This window comes from Apodemus sylvaticus, chromosome 3, assembly GCF_947179515.1.
Source record: "Apodemus sylvaticus chromosome 3, mApoSyl1.1, whole genome shotgun sequence".
NCBI classification, from domain to species: domain Eukaryota; kingdom Metazoa; phylum Chordata; class Mammalia; order Rodentia; family Muridae; genus Apodemus; species Apodemus sylvaticus.
This window is the reverse complement of record NC_067474.1, coordinates 147592716-147613750: the sequence shown is the minus strand read 5'-3', so window position 1 is coordinate 147613750 and position 21035 is coordinate 147592716. Positions and strand designations below refer to the sequence as shown.

General features: G+C 52.4%; 1 protein-coding gene across 1 annotated transcript; it reads right to left on the bottom strand.

Moving 5' to 3' along the window:
• Positions 1-289: 289 nt before the first annotated feature.
• Positions 290-20350, bottom strand: Crybg2 (crystallin beta-gamma domain containing 2). Its single transcript, XM_052175692.1, has 19 exons — positions 17839-20350; positions 17433-17480; positions 17225-17337; positions 16951-17080; positions 13947-14086; positions 12580-12706; positions 12234-12269; positions 11858-11994; positions 11603-11729; positions 11222-11361; positions 11009-11135; positions 10619-10651; positions 10374-10486; positions 4766-4895; positions 3406-3545; positions 2984-3107; positions 1310-1468; positions 523-682; positions 290-413 (listed from the first exon to the last, which is right to left on the bottom strand). Exons 1-19 carry the CDS (start codon positions 20302-20304, stop codon positions 325-327), a joined length of 4539 nt encoding a protein of 1512 aa, XP_052031652.1. The 5' UTR covers positions 20305-20350; the 3' UTR covers positions 290-324.
• Positions 20351-21035: the final 685 nt, after the last annotated feature.

Below are 21035 nucleotides of genomic sequence, written 5' to 3'. Positions count from 1 at the left end.
CCTCTGTTCCCTGAACACCCATCAGAGTACTGCACTGGGGTGGGGACCACAGAGGCTTGGCTGGCTAATGGTTGTGCACAGTCCCGAGGCAGAATGGGGTGGGTCTGGAGCTCCCTCTGGTGGCAAGGGGAGGCTGTACAGGAAAAGAAACCAACCAGAAGAGGAGGCAGAAAGGCGAGTGGACCCTCTCCACCCCAACATCAAGGTGCAGAGACGACACCACCAGCGGCATAGTAGAAAATAGCTTATTTCACAGCAAAAAATCTGTATAAAACATTTCATGCCGGCAAAAGCCTCCAGCAGGAAACTGGTGATGGTGTTGGTTCAAAGCACATGGACGGCCCAGATCTGGGAAGGTCTGTCCTTGGTTGGTTCCCACAGCACCACGTGGTCGCGATCATAACCTCGGCCACCTGAGGGGGGTGAGATTCAGAGGTGATCAGAGAATGCTGGACGCAGCCCGGACCTTAGCCCCCTTTTGTGCCCCCACCCCCACCCCCCAGCCCTACCAGCCTACATTACCCTTTACGTCCAGGATCTGGCCTTCAAACATCTGGCTGCAGATGTGACCCAATTCATTGATGCTCCAGGTTTGGCGTGGTAGGCGACTCTCGGCCCATAGTACTACCTTGGAGCCTGGGCTAGGAGGTCCAATCACCTGTAGGCTCATGGTGGGGGCCACCTGAGGCACCAGAAGATCCCCCGTGAGAAATCTCCCATGCTCATGTTATCCTTCACTCGCTGGGTTTTTGTTGTTGCTGCTGTTTCTTTTGCCAGGGACACAGTATCTCTCTGTGTAGCTTTGGCTGGCCCAGAACTTGCTATATAGACCAGGCTGGCCTTGAGCTCACAGATATTTGACTATTTCCGCCTCCTGAGTACACGTGCCGCCCTGCCCAGCTCATACACTGGCTTTGAATGCTGGTTCTTACAACCGTGGCCCTAGGCAAGTCTCTTCATCCATTTTTAGATTTATTTTGTGAGTGTTTTGACCGTATGCAACAAATACATGTCTGGTGCCCACAGAGGTCAGAAGAGGGCATCAAATCCTTTGGAACTGGAATTAGAGATGGCTATTCCATCATTTTTATGCCGGGAACTGAACTCAGGTCCTCTGCAAAAGCAACAAGTGCTTTTAACTGCTGTGTCACTTGTCCAACCCCAAATACTAGTTTTTTGAAGACTTAACATAAGAATGAGCTCGCATTCTCTACTTCCGGGTTGCAAGAGTCTTGCACCTAACTGGTCTGGGACTCCCCAAGGCAGGCGGGCAAAGTCGGGCCCAGCAGCGCCAGCTCCGGAACCATACCTGGTTCTTCAGCAGTCCATCTTCATAGTACCAGATGCAGCTGCCCCCAGCCCGGGGCTCCGAGACCACCACACGGCCTGCTTTCATGTCCTCCACATGATCAGGCACTGACAGGAATCCCCCCAGTGCTGCATTCCACAGGCGGAAATAGGCTCGGCGCTGAAGAGGAGGAGAGGCTGAGAAGCTGTCGTCACGGATACCCTACCACCCTCAACTCTGGACCCTCTAAGGGACCCACACTCCCAAGCCTTCCCTGCCTCCAAACTTTCCCCCTGACAAAGTCACATCATTTCTACACACCCATACTATATGCATAACACATGAGCAAAGTTCTGTAACCAAAGCTACCTACACACACGTGTGTTTAGGGACCCTGACAGGTACACCTGCAATCCACAAGGTGGCACAGTTTATAGAAGGCATAAACAATTCCACGGGTCTATGTGGCCATCACATTCACACCATAAATGACACACAGATCCTCCCAGTCTGTTCCATACCCATGACCTATGCTTGCTACAGGTACAGCTGATTATAAGACTACAAATGTACATGCACACAAACACACACACACAGGCACACACACATACAGAGAGAAATTGCATGCATACATACATGTAAAGCTAAAGAGAAGCACAGTGACACTACATGGTCAGAGATCAGAAGTGGCTCTGCCAGTATTAGGAGGGTCTCAGTTGGTGGTGATGGTAGCAGAAAGGATGATGTAAGGCCCAGGTGCAATCTGAGTAGTGCTTCTTCCCACTGGAGCACTGCCCAACAATGGTTCTGCAGTCATTATCCATCTTCAGTCTTCAACAAACTCAGTACCCAAATGTTATGCCCATTTTATAGATGAGGAAACACCTGGGTGAGATGGCACACACTTCTAATCCCAGAACTCAGGAGGCAGAGGCAGAGGCAGATGGATGCTTGAGTCCAGCCTGGTCTACACAGAGAGTTCCAGGCCAACTAGGACTATACCAGGACTAGACCAGCAGTCTACCAGGGCCATAGTAAGTCCATGCTTTAATAAATAGGTATACAAAAAGCATACAGACACACACACATACACACACACTGTCTCTCTCTCTCTCTCTCTCTCTCTCTCTCTCTCTCTCACACACACACACACACACACACACACACACACACACACACCAATCCATAGAAGAACAGAGCATGCCCAAAACTGCAGATAAACTCCTTGTCCATTTCCCTGGGCCTTTATCTCACCATATGAGAGTTGGAGATATTTGCCAGGATTTCTTCCGACAACGCTGCCTTGAGAGTCTGTGAATAAGGAGACTAAACACACACCCTCACACACAGACACACATGCTCAGAAAGCTCTCCGGCACAGGCATGAGCAGGCACACACACACCCAGGTCCGTACACACAAAACCATCCAAACCACCTCCAGAGTATGCAGATGTGTAGCCACAAATAACATAGGTACAGACAGACTCTTGGATGGGCACGTGTGTGTGCGCGTTTACACACTCCCACACTCACATGCATGCACAAACACATGCACCCACACAGGCCACAACCATTAGCTTAGAAATCTAGGTGTGCAGAAATGAACCCAACATCTAGAAAAGCGGGTACAGACATACACTTTCCCATGCAAGCTCCGTGTGTGAGAGGAGGCGCTCACATTGGCTGCTACCTACCTGCTTGATCGGGTAGAGAGAGCCCACCCTCTGGGTACCGCTGTACGTCAGCCAGTTGGTGATCTCGCAGCTTCCCACTAGCCACTGACGGCCCCGGAAGTCGCTGTGCTCACACACTACCCAGCTGTGCCCAGCGGGTGCCAGCAACACAGAGGAACACAGACAGACAGACAGACAGACAGGTGGAGGACAAGGCACAGGTGTTAGAACAACCTCTGCCTCCTCTTCTCTCACACTAGGGTGAGGGCCCACAGTGGGAGGAAGACACTAGTGAGGGCATTTGGGGGTCTCAGGACCCAACATCCACCCAAGTCCCAGGAGTCAGAGGCCCTCAGGTTTTACTCCTCCCTCCTTCCTGGCCTAGGGCCGGGGTGGGGCCCCACTCCACCCATTGCCCCATCCTGTTGGGAGCACACACTCACACGCCGCCCTTGACGCGCACAGACAGCACGTGGTTGTTGAAGCCCTGGGCTTGCAGGCTTCGCACCTCCCCAGTCAGCTCGATCTCCTTCCCCTCGAAGCACTCCAGGCCAAAGAGGGACAGAGAAGGCTCTGAAAAGTGCTGGGGTTAGAGGAGAAGAGATGGGTGAGGCCGCAGCATACCCAAGTCCAGACTCTGCCTGCCTGACGACCCCCCAAGATCCGCACCTTGGATCGGTAGGCCTCTTACCTTCTGAGGACCCTGACTGTCATCTGTGACCCCAGATTTTCAGTCTCAGTGTGTTGACAGCCTGGCACCAGCTCAAACTCAACCATCCCCTCCATATATATAGCACAGGCCTTAGCTTCCAGAGTCCTGGGGTTACAGGCGTGCATCCCTGTGCCTGGCTATCAGAGTCGGCACTCGGAAGGACTAACGGGCAGGCTGGGGACTTGGGGTTCCTCCTGCATCGTCTCTTGCTCTTTTCTCAGGGATGGTAACTAATCACGGAGATTAACAACTGCTCTCCCTTATCCATGGCTCGCTGCAGGTCCGAGGCTCAGTAGAGTAATCTGTCCACTCCATCCTAGCTCAACATCCCTAGACCCCAGCATGGTCTCCATTTAGCAGAGAGGGCTCTGAGGCTGAAGAAGGCCAGACCAATGACTTAAAGCTCAGTATCTGGGCTCCAGACCCAGGTCTAATTATCCCTGGTGCCCAGTGTGTGTGTGCTGGTACCGGGCACAAGCTGTTTAAGCAAGCAGTCTCGGGGTGGGGGTGGGGGGACATCTGTTCTGTCTGTTTCCAGCCGTGTGGCCCAGAACAAGTCAGAGTGGCTCTGGGACTCACAAAGCTTTGAAGAAGGTCGCACGGCAAATGTCAGCTGTGCTGACTCAGCAGCACCCTGTCACTCTCCCGGTCCCCACAGCATTGTCACAGTGTGCATGTGGCTTCTGTCCCATCTCTTCCCAAGAACAGCCATGGTGGGTCACTGAGGTAGCCTCTCCCTGCCTTGCCCTTCTGTTCTCTCCTGAACGGCCATCTTCCCAGTTGATCCTGACAGCCCTCTCTGAACGGGCCATCCCCTGGGCAAAAGCTGGCCCTGCCTCTCAGCCAGGCTGAGTGTCAGTTGGCCCCATTCCAGTGCGACACACCACTCTGCACTGTCACCTTTAGACCCCGCTATCTAAGTCTGGGGCCTCCAGGAACTATGTCAGTAAATGCCCAATAAACACCTGGTCTGGTCGGGAGCCTCAGAATCAAGGGCACACTGAGAGAGACTCTGGAAGCCATGGCGCATCCAGGCCACTAGGTGGCAGGCAAGACAGGACACTCCCTTTACCTCTGGATGGAGAACTCACCAGTGGAACCTTCCGGAGAGAGCCCAGGACCGTGGAGGCCAGGCAGCCCATGGCTGTGAGGGTGGGGAACTCGCCCTCCGACACGACGTGCTGCTCCGCCTCAAAGTTCTTGTCCTCAAACAGGACCCAGCTGGAAGGGGACAAATAGGGAAAGGTGACATCAGAGCTGAGCTTACACTACAGCCACCAGGCACCCTGAGCACACAGGGCCTGGGAACTTGAGCTTCCACTAATCAAGGAGAGGTCCACGGTGGACAGAGGATGGATGCTGCAGCAGGAACCAGGGTCAGATGTAAGAAAGGACTTAAGTGGCGCAAGGGAGAAAGAAAGAAAAGTAGAAATAAAGGGGTGGGCAGGGAGGTGCCCCTTCTTCAACCCAAGCACTCAGGAGAGCAGAGGCAGGCAGATCCTGGTGAGTCTGAAGCTAGGGGAACATGGCGCTCTGCAGGCAGGCAGTCTGCCAGTGCTCTATCCGAGGTGCTCTTCAAACACACAACATAACTCACGCAGAAGTCTAACCCTTCAGCGCTGCTATAGCCAAGCATGGCAGAAGCCCCAATGTCCACCAGCCCTGGACCTGCTGGCTCCTCGGGAGGCTGAAGCAGAGGATCATACAAGTTCAAGACCAGCCTAGGCAACTTAGTAAGACCCTGCCTCGCAAACAAAAAAACAAAACAAAACAACAACAACAACAAAAAAGCCAGTGACACAGCTCTGTGGGTAAAGGTGCTCACTGCCAAGATGGACACCTGAACTCAATTGCTGGAGCGAGTATGGTGGGGGGAGAGGCTCAACGTCTGTCCCCCATATGTGGCCTTCCAGGGGTACCTCAGGTTAGAAGAGATTGGGAAGTTGGTTCCCTAAGCTGGGATGAGTATCCTTTTAAGAACAGGAAGAGGGGGCTGGAGGGATGGCTCAATGGTTAAGAGCACCGACTGCTCTTCCGAAGGTCCGGAATTCAAATCCCAGCAACCACGTGATGACACACAATCATCCGTAATGAGATCTGCTTCCGGGGTGTCTGAAGACTGCTACAGTGTACTGACATTAAATAAATAAATAAATAAATAAATAAATATGAAGAAGAGGAGGAGGAAGAGGAGGAGGAGGAGGAGGAAGAGGAGGAGGAGGAGGAAGAGGAGGAGGAGGAGGAGGAAGAGGGTTGGGCAGTGATGGAGCATGCCTTTAATCCTGCCTCTTGGGAGGCAGGGGCAGGGGCAGGGACAGGGGCAGGGGCAGGTGGATCTCTGAGTTTGAAGACAGCTAGCCAGGGCTACACAGAGAAACCCTGTCATGAACCCACCCCTGCCAAAAAATAGAAAACGGAACAGGAAGATGGGTGTCTGGATGGCCAAAGGGTTTAAAGTACCAAACCCCAGAAGAGACCAGAGCTCTGCTCTCTGTAGTAAGGGAGGACTGGGGGGGGGGGGGCACGAAAAAAATTTTCTGCTATTTAAGTCACTGTTTCATCTTGTTTCAACAAGAGCCATGGAAACAGTTTCTGTCATTAAAACTCCTAAGTTCCTGTTGCTTGGGTGTGCTCCCCATCACCCGAACCAGCCGACAAGCTCCCTTTCCCAGCCCTCCCTCCTCCTGCGTTCCCGTGCACCCCCAACTGTAGCTCGTCAGCTAAGACTGTTCAGGTTGTTTGCATAAACTGATTATTTGATTGATTGATTTAGACAGGGTCTCACTAGGTAGTTCTGGCTGTCCTAGAACTCACTTTGTAGATCAGGCTGGCCTCAAACTCACAGTGATTGTGCCTTCGTGAGTGCTGGAATTAAAGATGGGTACTATCATGTCTGATTATTTGTATAAATTTATAATCTTTTTTCTGTTTGTTTTTCGAGACAGGGTTTCTCTGTAGAACAGAGCCCTGGCTGTCCTGGACTTGCTTTGTAAATCAGGCTGGCCTCAAACTCACAAAGACCCACCTGCCCCCACATTTATAATCTTAGAAAGACTATACCAAAAAAAAAAAAAGTAGAATTAGGACTTGGGTGCGTAGCTCACTAGAAGAATGCTTGCCTGGTGTGTGTGAGGCTCTAGGATCAACCCTTTTCCTTACAAACAAATAAGTCAAGTATTCCTAAAAGTTAAAAATACATGAAATTAATCTAATGACATCCCGGGTTTATAACATAATCACAGACAAACATTATTTCAGGGTTGGAGAGATGGCTCAGAGGTTTAAAGCACTGGCTGCTCTTGTAGAGGACTCGGGTCTGGTTGTCAGCATCCACCTAGGGGCTCACAACTGCCTGTAACTCCAGCTCCAGGCATCTGACGCCCTCTTCTGGTCTGCTCAGAAACTGCATGCTCATGGTACACATATACTGGCATACAGGCAGGCAAAACATTCAAACACGTAAGAGAAAAATAAGTCCATCTTTCTCAAAAAGATGATTTTAAATTTCTTTCAGATTTTCTTTCTCCCATGTGTTCCAGGCTAGCCTCAAACTCACAATCTAGGCAAGGATGGTCCTAAGCTCTTGTTTGTACTCTTGAAGTGCTAGGGTTAAAGTTGTGTGCCAGGCTTTCTTTATTTTTGCTTTTCTGAGATAGGGTCTTAGAGGCTCAGGGTGGCATCGAATTATGCATGGTTCTGCTGCCTCAGCCCTTCAAAGGGATGTCCTCCTACATGAGCTTCAAATTTCTTTAAAAGGTAGGGTGGGGGTTTTTTTGTGTTTTTTTGCTTTTTGCTTTTTTTTTTTTTTTTTTTTTGAATTTGGTTTTTTTTTCGAGACAGGGTTTCTCTGTATAGCCCTGGCTGTCCTAGAACTCACTCTGTAGACCAGGCTGGCCTTGAACTCAGAAATCCGCCTGCCTCTGCCTCCCAGAGTGCTGGGCTTACAGGCGTGCGCCACCACAGCCCGGCTAAAAAGGTAGTTTTTGACTATTACCAACTATGTAGATGCAAGAGACTGTCCAGAGGGCAAAAAGAAACAGAAGGTTCCCCACAGTTCCCAGTGGCTCCACTCTGGTGGAGAGAGACTATCTTATGTTTGCATGGATGTGACACCTGTCAGGAATAAATAGGAAATAGAAGGCAGGACATCCAGGAGGCAAAAGAATTCTGGGATAGAGCGAGGAGGCACGGCATGACTCACCAGGGAAGAGTGAGGATAATATAAGATTTTAACTTAATCTGTATTTTAAGTTATGATCTAGTCAGAGTAGAGCCTAGCTATATGGCCAAGGTATTTGTAAATGTATTTAAGTCTGAGACTTATTTCTGGAAGCATGGGGCTGAGAGGAAGAACCAGACCCAAGTTCAACACTCTGGGGAGCACTACAGGCATTGTGGTTTTGAAACACATAGTATGCAGATTTGGGGTGCTAATTACCATCTCCTATAAAGGGAACTGGAGTTCCTTAGGAAATGTTTTATTCTAGATTTGGGCAAGAAACATACATAATCGTTTTGGGGGAACACCATGTTGTACCTGTGAAACAAGGATGTTCCCCAGGCTACTGGGGCCATGTCTAAAGGACCAAGAGACTGCACTCCAAAGATAGAGCGATCTGAGCATGCCCAGAAGAGACTACACAGACTGAACAGACCAGGCACACAGACGTCTACTTCAGATCTCCATAGTGAGGTATTTAAATAACCTTGCTGGGCACAGTGACACACCCGAGGAGACGAAGGCAGGTTAGATCTCTTCCGGTTCAAAGCCAGCCTGGTCTACATAGTGAGATGTTATTGAAAATTTCTGTTTTCCTGGTTCGGGCTCAGCAGTTCAAAGTGCTTACTGCCCTTACCGAGGCCCATATTCAGTTCCCAGCACCCATCTCAGGCAGTTCACAACCGCCTGTTATCCCCATCCCAGCGGACCTGCTGCCCTCATATCTCCACCGACGTCCATGTTGTGCATGTAGATGCACACGGACACATACACATATAAATACATGTTTTAATTAAGGAAGAAGGAATACATTTGGTTATTACCCTTTGGTAAGAGGGAGGGCAAGACTCACGGGTCTCACGCCTGTGCAATAGGAAGTTTCTGTCCCCATCACACAGACTCGCTGACAAAATCTGACAGCTTATCCCTCAGTTTAGCTACCAGTTGTGGCAGATGAGAGAGAGAGAGAGAGAGAGAGAGAGAGAGAGAGAGCAGAAAGTAATCAAGTAAATGTGGAAAGATAGAAGAGAGGAAATGGGGGTGGGAGTAGGGGTGGGGTGGGGGAAAGGGGGCTGGAGTGAGCGGTTAAGAGCACTGACTGCTCTTCCAGAGGTCCTGAGTTCAAATCCCAGCAACCACATGGTGGCTCACAAGCATTTGTAATGGGGATCAGATGCCCTCTTCTGATGTGTCTGAAGACAGCAACAGTGTACTCACGTACATTAAATAAATAAATAAATAAATATTACAAAAAATAAGATAGGAAACATACATTGAAATTATTAGGTTCCTCCAAACAAATGCATGGTAGAAAACAAGGAAGGGAAGAGGACTGGTGGACAGAACGTGATAAAGTCAAACGAGGCACCAATGACCTTCATTGGGTCCCGAGAACAGCAACTGAGTGCGCTGGGCATGGACAGGGTGTGTGATGTAGCTATGCTACTGACCTGTGCCTATGTGGGTGTGGAGATCTTTTCTATGGCTTCCCCCCCCCCCAACATCCCCAAAGCTGGGGATGGAACCTACGGCTTCCTGTAACACAGGCACCTGCTCTAAGAAAAGTTCTTTCTCTTCAACGATTTTAAAATTACTTTTAGATTTTGTTTTCCAAAACAGAGTTTCTTGCAGTGTAGCCCTGACTGTCTGTAGACTAGGCTAGCCTTAGACTCACAGAGAACCACCTGATTTTACCTCCCAAGTGCTGGGATTAAAGATGTGTGCCACCACTGCCTGGCTACATTTTAGATATAAAACAAACACCAACTTATTTTATTTGTATGAGTGTCTAGCCTGTATGGACGCATAGCCAATGCAGTGGTCTGAATGTGAATGGCTCCCGTAGACTCCTAGGGAGTAGAAGGAGCTAGAATTAGGACGGCTATGAGCTGCCTGCTCTGATTCCCAAGGGTCCTGGGAATCAAACTTGGGTCCTCTGCAAAACAACAGCTAGTGCTCTTAACCACTGAGCCATCTCTCCAGTCTGAAAGTTTCTGAAATTTCAGAAGAGGGTCAGAATTAAAAAAAAAAAAAAAAAAAAAAAAAAAAAAAAAAAAAAAAAAAAAAACTCGAGTGTGTGAGTGTGTGTGTGTGCTCATGTAAACGTCAGAGGAGTTCCAGAAAGGATTCTCTCCTTCCTTTGTGAGATCCTGGGACTGAACTCAGGCCCTCACACTGCAATTGTGTTCCTCTCGAAGCCGATTTTCTTAAAGCACGGTTATAAATGGAACAGGATTTGTTATAGTCTCACACAGGCAGTTAGCCTCTCCCTCCCCAGTGCTGAGATTAAGGCCATGTGCCCTTCTCTTGGGGTCTATACTACACTATCTAACAGCTCCAGAGTTACATTTCACATTAAAATGTTATTCTATGACTCAGGACATAACAGTTAATCTTAAGGAAGGAAATCATGTGAAAAGTGTGTTCCTTGCCCCCTCCCCTCTTCCAGACTCTGGGCTCCACCCAATCCATCTGCTCACCTGCCTCCGTGGACCCGGCACGACTGGGGACGGAAGGAAGCAGGTAGAGAGGCCTGGTCATCCTCAAAGGAAATGTGGTCGCCCAGAAAGTTGGGGCCTGAGAAAAGCTGAATCTGGAGACAGAGAGGTGGGTGAAGAGGTTAGAGTGAAAGGTGAGGAGAGGGGCAACGGTAAAGGCCAAGGGAAGTTTTGCCACGAAGGCTGTGAAGATCCCACCAGATCTCCGTGTGCAGCCGCCTCCTTACCTTCGAGACAAAGTGAAGATCGCTCTCCCCCACCTGAAGGAAGAGATCAGCGCTGTGACTGAAGGAGGCCAGCCTCTACCACTGAGATTCAAAACCATTGAGGCTCTCCCGCTGTCCAGCATCTACAAGCTCCGCCCCTCCTAGATGCCCCGCCCCAAAGATCTCCAGGTCTCCTTGCCCCGCCTCTCTGTGTGGCACTGCTTGTCCCTCCCGCCGTCTTGGCGGGCCTAAAGCGTCCCAGTTCCCACCCTCAATATCCCGCCCACCCTCCTGTCTCAGTCCCTCCTGGCCAAGGCCTTCCTCGTCCAGCCTCAACTAAGCAGCCTCGGCCAGCCCCTGGCCCCGCCCAACGGCCCGCCCCGAGGCCACGCCCATTGCTCCGATACACACCTGTACGACTGGCTGAAGGGAGCCAAGGGCGCAATTGCCGGAGCCCCAGTCGTCGCAGTTACGGTACACGCCCTTCTCCAGGACGTACTGTTCGCCAGAGAAGCCAGCCTGCTCATAGGCCACCCACCTGCGGGGAGGGCGTGGATATGTCGGCGAGGGCGGGGTCGGCACTGCGCCTGGGCCCGCCCTGCGCCTGGGGCGGGGATTACTCACACGCCGCTGAGCACGTGGATGGCTTGCGTGCTGGGTCCGTGCTGCGCTAGCTCCACGTCCGGCAGTGCCGAACTCACCTCCACTCTGTGCCCCTGGAAGTCCATGTCCTCAAACAGCACCACGGCCGGGTCTCCAAAGTCCTGGGTCCCCGAGACAGTCAGGTTTCTCCCCTACACCGTTGCAAACCCGTGCCCAGATCTCGGGGAAGCCGCCCACGGCAGGGATTGGGTGTAAAGCACATCCTGGGGAAAGCCTCAGGAGTGAGAGAGACTCTTGGGGACATTCTGCCAGGGAGAACAAGACCGAGGGGTGCAAATTCTTATCCCAAATTGTGCTGTGGAAATTGGGGTGTGACCAAACAGCCCAACTGGTCCCACTCACCGTCCGGATGACCCGCAGGGAGGTCAGCAGCTCATCATAGCCTCCCCAGTGTGACCAGTCAGCATATTCGCCCTCTTCTAGCAGGTACTGGTGGCCCCGGAAGCCCTCCTTCTCGTAGCCTACCCAGCTAGGGGAATGGGAAAAGATATTCCAAGACACCCGTGAGTCTACCAGAGAGCCCCAGTCATTCTCCACTCTCCAAGGGTAAAAACCTGCCGGGACAGGGCAGATAGAAGAAATCTCTGAAATCCTCACCAGCCCCCGAGGATTCGCAGGGACCCCACGGTGGTCAGTTGGGGACTCTGGCTGTCCTCGGGCTGCTGAAGGTTGTAGATGTCTCCGCTTACTTCCCAGCTCTGCCCCTGAAAATCTGGGGCCTCATATACCACAGCCTGGATGAAAGGGGTGCCCGGGTGATATATGTTGAGCCTGGCTCCACACAGCAGCAACCTGGAGCCCCACCCTCCCTTTGAGCACTGCTGCCCGTCTACTCGGACCTCTGGCCGGATTCATACACCAAAGCCAGACTCCTGTGCCCTCAGCCCCTCAAGGCTCCTATCTCCTGTCCTGGTCACAGCGACAACCACTCAGATACACCAAATACCCTCTGCTCTGGAGTCCGTCCCCTTACCTTGGGTTCCCCTGGTTTCTCCACGCTTGGGCAGCCCTGCAAAGGAGACATGGTTGAAAAGCTAGTCCAGAGGTGGCTAAAGACAAATTAAGGCTGGGAAATTTAGATTTTGCCTTGATCCTAAGACTCCTAAGAATTGCAGCCCCACAGTCTGCCTTTCCCTCCCACTGACCCTCTGCCACATCTCAGGCTAATCCCCTTTCCTCTAGTTCCCAGTAGGAGCTCTGGGGCAGTGAGTCGCCAAGGAACTGATCTATGGTATTCCCCCATCTCCTGGCCACAGGTGCAGGGCCACCCCACAAGGGACTAGGGACAGAGAGGCCTGTGGGTGTCCCATGCTCCTTACCAATCTCATGGGCTTTAGTGAACCCACACTGAGGCCTGATGTACCCCAGGCCTCCAATGTAGGGTACTCTCCGGGCTCTAGGATAGAGGGAGTGTCTTCAAAGAATGGTTTGGGGTACAGCAGCCACCTGGGGAAGACACAGAGAAGCACTGAGCTCCTTGGGACATAGACTTGGCATGGTGGGCAGTTTAGAGGGGAGGAAGGACTTTTGAGGAGTCCTTGCACAGGGATCGCAGAACAGACATCCAGAGCCTCTGTCCATTCTAGAACAGCTTGTCCTTGGTGCCCCTTCCTGTGACTGGCCCCTGGCAATCACACACAGCAATTCAGAGTTCTTTCTTACACACATCCATGCCTCAAGCCCTAGTAGTTCTCATTAGCCTCACAGGAAAGTCAAGCTACACACGGGCCGTGATCCTCCTTCCTTGGTACCTCAGAGCATAGCTGCTAATACCGGATCTTTTGTAGTCTGCTTCTAAGGGTCAGACTAAGAACTCATACCTGCTAAAAGTGTACACCAAGCACTGGGTAACTCCTAGTCCAGACCAAGCTTTGTTTTTTGTTTTATTTTATCTGTCTGTCTATCTATCTATCTATCTATCTATCTATCTATCTATCTATCTATCTATCTATCTACATAGTCCAAGGTGGTTTTGAAATCCTGGCAATCCTCCTGCGGTCACCTCCCAAGTGCTGGGATTACAAGCATGTGATGCATCATCTGGCCAGGCCTAAACTGTTGTAGATGTAGGTTTTTCATTCCTCTGGTCACATGCTGTTCCCTTTTCCTGATAGGCTCCTCCCCCAGGTATAAAGTTAACTTCAGGGCTGGCTCCTAACACCAGGACTGAGTAAAACACAGAGACTGAGGATGTCCGAATGTGCCCGACTGCATCTGAATAGAACATACAAATCCTTGTCCTCCTGCGGGTTAGCTTCTTAGCTAGTTCATCCCAGCTGAGCGGTCTCCTCCTCCAGGAAGGCCTCTTGACTACATCCAGCTCCCCATCTTCAGCTGGTTTGATACTTTAGCATGCAACATTGTGCATGACAGTGCCCCCTCCCCCATTCCAGAACATTCTGGGTGCTGTTGGTTGTTTACCTTCCTGTCCCCGCTAGGAAACTGAGATTTTTCTTTTTGTTTTTTCTGTTTGAGACAGAGTCTCACTATGTAGCCTAAAACTAGCCTAAAACCCACAGAAATCTGCCTGCCTTTTCTTCCCAAGTGCTGTGATCAGAGGCGCGCACCTCGGAGCAGGGTCCTCGGATTGATTTCAAGGAAGGGAACTGGCTGTCTTGTCTGCCCTGTGTCCCCAGCATGTGACAGTGCAGAGAATGTCAAGGGATTCCAGAATAGCCAGACTCACACTCCTGCAGTGACAGTGGCAGACGCCACCTGTAGGGGTCTCTCCAGACCTTGAGAGTCTTTCAAGTCTCCGGTTAGAGTCACTGGCTTGCCCTTGAGGCCCTCCTCAGAGAACAGGCTGATCCTTGGGGTGCAGTAGTCCTGCAAAAGGAGAAGGGGGACAATTTAACTACAAACTCCAGGCTTCTGCCTCACCCCTTCCCAGCCTCACCAGCCTGGCAGGGCTCCCGGGGGCTTCTGGGAAAGCCCAGCTGGTTATCTGCTCAGAAACCAGAGGAGTGTTCTCTACAAGGCCAGCCAGCTTGACCTCAGGCCAAGTCCTCACTAGTGGCTGCTGGACTTCTGGAACCCAAGACCAAAGTTCCCAACCTGCGGTGTCAAGGCCTTCCCTGCCCCGGGTGGCCAACTTTCCATTGTTGTGAGGGCGTGGGGGTGCAAGATGGATAGCCAGTTCCTGATTCCACCATGATGGATACTTCTGACCTTGGTCCAGACTGGCTTTTTGTTACTGTTTGGTGTGGGTGCTGTGTCTAGAACCCATGCCCTTGCACCTGCTAGGCAAGGTCTCTTACCAAACCCCATGCTGCAGGGTGGTTTGTTTGTTTGTTTTGTTTTGTTTTAGGCAAAGTTTCATGTAGTCCAGGCTAGCCTTGAACCTTGAACTCACAGTGTAGCCAGCGCTGACCTTAAGCTTATTGATTTTTAAATAGAGTATTTTCAAGTTTTGTTTGTGTGTGGGGTGACGGAGCACAGGCATACCACAGCATGTGCTTGAAGGTCTGAGGACGACTCACAAGAATATGTCTTCCCCTTTCATGGACCCATGCGAGTCCAGGAGCTCAAACTCAGGTTGTCACATCTGGTGACAAGTCACTGAGTCACCTCATCAGTCCCTATCTTCTGCCTCGACCTCCTGAATGCTGGGATTATAGGCATGTGGCACTGTACCTGGTTTTATGGGGTGCCGGGGAAGCCAAGTCAGGGTTCAGGCTTGCATGGCAAGCCCTCTGGCTGGGCTCCCCTCCAGCCTCCTCCTCCTCCCAGCGCCCACATCCAGCCGAGCTGTGGTCTCATCCCAAGCTGCAGCGGGTTTCCTAAGCATTCTGAGTCTTCTAAGACCATTTCCATTTCCTCACTCAGATGATAATAAACCATCTGCTCATTGTGCTAGGGCCATAGTCTTCCTGATCCCATTTAGTCCCTCTAAGGACGGTCTCCATCTATAGACAAGGATGCAAGCTCAGGGAAGTTAAGCAAACAACCCAGGGTCACACAGCTTAGAAGCAGTACAGCTGAGGACAGAGAAGGGTTCTGTTTAGTGTTGCAACCCTGCACATCCCACGGGCCTGGCACACAGTAGGTCTGGCACACAGTAGGTCTGGCACACAGTAGGTGCCAACTTAGCGCTGAGCGAACCAAATGATGCCAGTACTGTGCAACTCCAGAGCTTTTGTCTGTCTCCTGTGCCTCATGCCCTCCTCCTCAGGACTGAGTTTACTGTGCCTCATGATGATTTGTCCGCCAACGTGTGTATCTGCAGCGCCCTTGGAAACTGCCGTTCCTTTCTCTTAGCTCCTCAGCTCTAGAACTCCATCGTCCTTACCAGAGAAAGAACTACAGTTCTGGAATCAGGTGCTCACCTCACTAAAAACACAACTAGCTGGGTGTACTGGTGCATGCCTGCAATCCCAGCACCTGGGAGGCAGAGGCAGGAGGACTGAGATTTTAAGACTAGCTTTGGCTACATGGTGAGTCTGAGGCTAGACTAGGCTGACATCAGGCCTTGATTTAAATTAACAACAACAACAACAATAATAATAATAAGTGCCCCAGGCATGGTGGCTCACACCTGTAAACCTGTAAGCAGGGCATTGGGGAAGTTGAGGCAGGAGGCTTGGTGCAAATTCATGGTCAGCCGAGGCTATATAGTAAACTCTAGTTAAGTCTGAGCTCAGTGTGAGGTCTTGTCTCAAACAAAAGAAAACAGAAACCCACAAACAAACCTCCCAGGGTCTGATGGCTCTCCTCTCTAGCATTGCTGTGTGTCTCTCTAGTGGCCAATAGCATTCAGTCAAATTCGGGGTCAGTACTTGTGCCATGGAGACAACGCTGTCCCTTTCACTTGACAGACACAGTCACCTTGGCTTTTCAAACCACACACCCAGCTCTCAAAAATTACAACTGTGGTGACACACATCTGATATCCCAGCCAACTTTTGGGAGGTTGAGGCAGGAGGATTGTGAACTCAAGAATCAGTCTATTTTTATCTAAGAGCTAGTCTCGAAAAATTTGACCCATCTTTAGGCTAGAAATGACTCTCTTTCAGGTGTCACCATGGTTTCTCTTCCTGGAAGCCCATGGAGATTCCTCAGTTCCCAGCCAGGTCTATTGCTCTCCCCAGCCCTCGGAGTCCAGCCAAAGGAGAGTCGTGGAGGGAGACCTATGCCCAGTTGTCTGGCACAGAGCCTGGCACATAATGGAGATGAGAAACATGTGGGGTTGGCAAGATGGCTCGGCATGTAAAGGTGCCCTCTTCCCAGCCTGACAATTGGGGCTCGATCTCCAGGACCCACACGGAGGAAGGAGAGAAGTCCTCAGATCCTTCACAAAATGTCCTCAGATCTCCACGTGCATTCATGCTGAGGCGCGTGAGTGCGAGTGTGCACACTTACACACACAAGTAAATATAATAAGGCTTTGAGCTAAAACCATGAGACAGGGGAGTGTCTATAAAGAGATGAACAAGTAAATAAGTAAGTTCTATGGAGCCTTGCCCAGAGTGGTGGGTGACTCTGGCCCACTCCTACCACTGTGACCTAATTCTGACCTACTCCAGCTCACACTTCTCCAGCTTGCTTACCCAGGGGCACACCCCCGACCGACTGTCCCTTTCTCTCTCAGTGCCTCCATGGCCAGGAACTGAGAGGCACTCCATTCTGACCCCTTCTGACCTCTGCACCACCATCCCCAGAGAGGGTATCACTCTGGGCAGCTGCCCACTCACCCACACAGCCCTCCTCAGGGAGCCGATGCCTTGGAGAGTCCACGCAGATGCCAAGGCTCTGAGTTCCACATCCCCTTCAGGTAGCAACAGCTTCTGGCCCCGGAACTCTGGCTGTTCGTATAGTATCCAGCTGTGGACCCAGACACCCCAGGGTCACGGGGCAGGAGGTTGCGCCCAGAGACTCTGATAGCTGGTGGAACTCCTGAAGGGCTCGTCACCTTCTTCACCCCAGGTTCGCAGCCAGGGTCCCCTTCCCTGGGTTCTCCCCACTTACCAGCCTCGTATCACCCGTATGGAAGCAACAGGGGCCCACGCTGAGGCATCTGCAGTGTCTCCCCAGACCTCCCTGCCTCTGCCCTGGCAGCCAGGCTCGGAGAAGAGGATCACCTGAGAAAGCATTAGCAGATGCCCTCAGGCCCTGCCCCTGCCCTGCCCCCTGCCCCCTGCCCCCTGCCAGCCTCCATTTGCCCCCAACTGCCTACCTTCCCAGGCCTGGTGTTCAGCTTGCCCTGGGTCTTCAGTGCTGGGCTCTGAGACAGAGTTGGGGTTAGAAATGTATGGGGTCACCACTTCCCCCACACTGCTCGCTCGACTGACCTCCACCCCACGGATACAGCAAACAGCAGATTACACCATTGCTTCCGGTGTCCCAGGAGCTGGGAAGACTTTCCTTCTCCAGCATCCAGGCTGTGAGAAGCAGCAAGCTGTTTGGAATCTATATATACTCCCGCTATACTATCATGGGCCCCGAGACCCCAATGTTGTGCATTGCAAAATTCAACTAAACGCCAATCCAATCCCCCTGCCTCGCCCCCCACACAACACCACTCTCTTCAACCACTCAAGGGGAGGCCAGGTATCTTCCCTTGCCCCTACAAGGTCACTCACCCACCCTTCCGGGGGCTCGATAGGTGTTGGCTTCTCTGGAGGTGGCCTTCCGCTGCAGAGCAAAGGCAACTGTCCTGGCACCTTCCTGACCCCTGGTGCACTGTGGGGTGGCAGAGCAGATAGTTTTGTGCCTAGTGGTTCCAGGGCAGGGGCGTCCTTGTTGGCTGGCACCAGATTGCCAAAGAGAAGGCTGCCTCCCAGGCGGGAAGTAGGCCTGTTGCTGGGCTGAGGTTCTGGGCCTTGTTGGGCTTGTAGCTTTTTCATCATCTCCATGGGAGAGCAGGTGACCTTAGCAGGCTTGGGGTGGTGGGGACCCAGGGAGGGGCCAGGCCCTGCTTTCTCCTGCCTCCGCTGGAGCTTCTCATCATCACTGAGATAGGGGTTCTCCAGCTCCTCTTCCTCCTCCTCTTCCAAGGCAGGCACCTCCTGGGGACTGGGCCCCGGCACACAGGGCCCCAGCTGGTCCTCTTCAATGGCGGGTAGTGTGGCATACATGGCCAGGTAAGAGGAACGCGGCGCTCGGGGCAATCGGTGAGTTCGGAGGATCTCAGGGGGCTCCATGCTCCGCAAAGTATCTAGAAAAATCTCCAGGTCGGCGGTCAAGGCTGCTTCGTCCTCCTCCCTAGATGGCTCTGAGGACACCTTCCCCTCAGTGGAGTCTGGGATGAGCTGGGACTCTGTGCCAGCCTCTGATGTCCTTGGCTTTGGGACAGGAGAGCCTTCTAGACTGAGGGACTCCTTGGCCTCTGAAGAAGATGGGGCAAGGGGCACGGCGGGGCTCTGGAAACTTTCCTTTGGGGTAGGTGATGAGATAGAGTTCCCTGGAGAATCTGGGACAACCTCATCCTGTTTGGGGGTCAGCGGAGCAGGGGCTGTGGGGCCTTCAGCAGTCTCTTTGCAAGGAAGGGAACAGGGAGGGTCATTTTGAGGATCCTGGCCAACCTCCCTCTTGATGGAAGGATCTCCTTCTGCATCCTGAGCAACCGTGGCTGGCCTGGAGGATGAGGTAATGGGAGGACCACGGACTTGCAGAACCTCTTTTGGGGAGTGGGAACAGGCAGGGACACTAGGGCCTGGAAACACCTCTTTCTGGGTAAGAGCAGAACTGGGCACATTCTCAGGGCCCTGAACAAACTTAGTCTTTGGTGAAGCTGGAGCACAAAGGCTCTGTGAGCTAGGGACAGCTTTCCTCCTCGGGGAGGACGGGCTAGGAGGTGGTTCAGGCATGGGAGCCTCGCCCTTTACCACGGGCGAGGCAGGGGCCAGAGGGAGACCTGTAAACTCCTCTTTCACAGCGGGCAGGACATGAGGGGCGGACTGGGCTTTGAGGTGTAGGGGCACCACAGGCTGCTCTGGAGAATGAACCAAGGAGGAGGCACAGGCCTGGGGCTTGGGAGAAGAAGGTGAAGGGGCTTGGCTCTGGGAAGTCTGGTTGGGGAGCAGGACAGGACTGGAGGCTCCCTGCAGCCTTGAAGATTCCCCAGTTCTGGCATCCGAGACTCCGCCTTGGTCTTGGATTGGGTGGGCTACAGGAACGTCTATGCTCTGAGCAGGATGCTCAACAGCAGAGGTGCCTGCTGGCGCCAGGGTTGAGCTGCTAATCTTCAGCTCAGCTGTGCTGGTCTCAAGTAGTTGTCCCAGGGTTGTTCCCACTGTGCCACCGGGGCCTGAGCCCCTTGATGTAAACATAGTGAGCCTCGGGATTCGGCTGGCAGGGGGGACGCGCTCGGTGGGCACGAGGTTGCTCAGCACTTCCAGGGCCTGGCTACGGCTCGGTGAGCCCTCAGCTCTGGGGCTCACCACCACAGCCCGGACAGTTCGGGTCACGTTGCGGCCCCTTGGTAGGGCGTCACCGGACATTGACGGTCCCACGCTTACAGAGCTGCTCACTCTGCGGTCCACGTGGCCTCCCATCACAGTCGTGGTGGTAGTCCTCACTGTGCGTGTCACACGCCACTCCTCACGGTTCCTGGAAGCCCCACTGGGAACACCCACACTGGGATGAGGACTTGGCTCACGAGGTCCAGGCAAGGGCACCAGTAACTCAGTCCTAGCCATCGACCCCATGCCTGGTGGGTCAGTCCTCGGAGCCTGGGGGCCGCCATCACCCCAATCCGCAGCCTCCTGCAGCCTCACCATCGGCCTTTTCTCCTTGGGGGGTGGAATATATTTCTTGGAAAAGATGGGCCCGTGACTCTGGAAGTTCGTAGATCCAGGCTCCTCCGCAGGGCCCTGGCAACTGACAGTGTCTTCTTCCTTTTTAACAAAGCCATTGACCTCCTCTCGCCGGAAGCCATGCTCAAAGACATCCTCCTGCGGGGCTTCCATCCTGGCCCCGGACACCAGGGACACTTTGTGAAAACGGTGTCTGCTCTCTCCCTGGACTGGAGGCCGTTGTAGCCACGTCAGTGTGGCACTTACCACTCGCGCCTCAGCTCGGGCCGGTGACCCAGCTGTCTCTTCCATGTTGGGCTCCAGGAAAACAGCAGATGTGCTTGTCACCCTGTGGACTGGCTCCCTACCGACAGTAAAAAGAGAGAAAAATGAGCATCGGGAAGTAGAAGGAGTGGGTCCCCACAGCACCCGCCAGGCCCAGACCAGGCTGAGTCACCTCAGGCAAGTCAGGTGACCCTTTGGTCTTTGTTTCCACATCTGTGAAATGGAGTAAGAGTCTCCGCTCAGATTGGAGTCGCCAGAGACTCTTACAGGCTCAGCTCACCACTTCCAAGTGATGCCCATTGTTCAGGTCCCCAAAGGGTGTGCAGGCTAAGGCCTGAGCCCAAAAGGAGAGAGAAGAGAGGACGGGCAACTGGCTCACTGGCTTATAGAGCAAGGTTGAGTCTCTACCCAGGGGGCCAAAGGCTAAGAAACAGGAGACAGAACATAGTTCCGGAACTATGTTCTGTCTCTGTTCCACCAAGGATTCTTACATTTTTTTCTTTTAGTTTTGTTTTATTTTGTTTGTTTTTATTTTTTCAAGAACAGGGTTTCTCTGTGTAGTCCTGGCCGTCCTGGAACTTGATTTGTAGACCAGGCTAGCCTCTGTCTTCTCAGTGCTGGAATTCAAGGCATGCACCACCACCTTCTGGGTCCTTCAAATTTTTTGCTTATTTGTGTGAGATGGGGTTTCTCTATGTAGCCCTGGCTGTCCTGGAACTCACTCTATAGACCAGGCTGGCCTCCAACTCAGAGATCAA

Coding starts and splice junctions, on each gene's coding strand:
- Crybg2 (XM_052175692.1), bottom strand. CDS start 20,304: ATGGAAGAGACAGCTGGGTCACCGGCCCGAGCTGAGGCGCGAGTGGTA. Junction 10,652..11,008: donor CCCTTCAGCCAGTCGTACAG/GTGTGTATCGGA, acceptor CTCTTCCTTCAG/GTGGGGGAGAGCGATCTTCA. Junction 683..1,309: donor ATGGACTGCTGAAGAACCAG/GTATGGTTCCGG, acceptor CTGGTGCCTCAG/GTGGCCCCCACCATGAGCCT.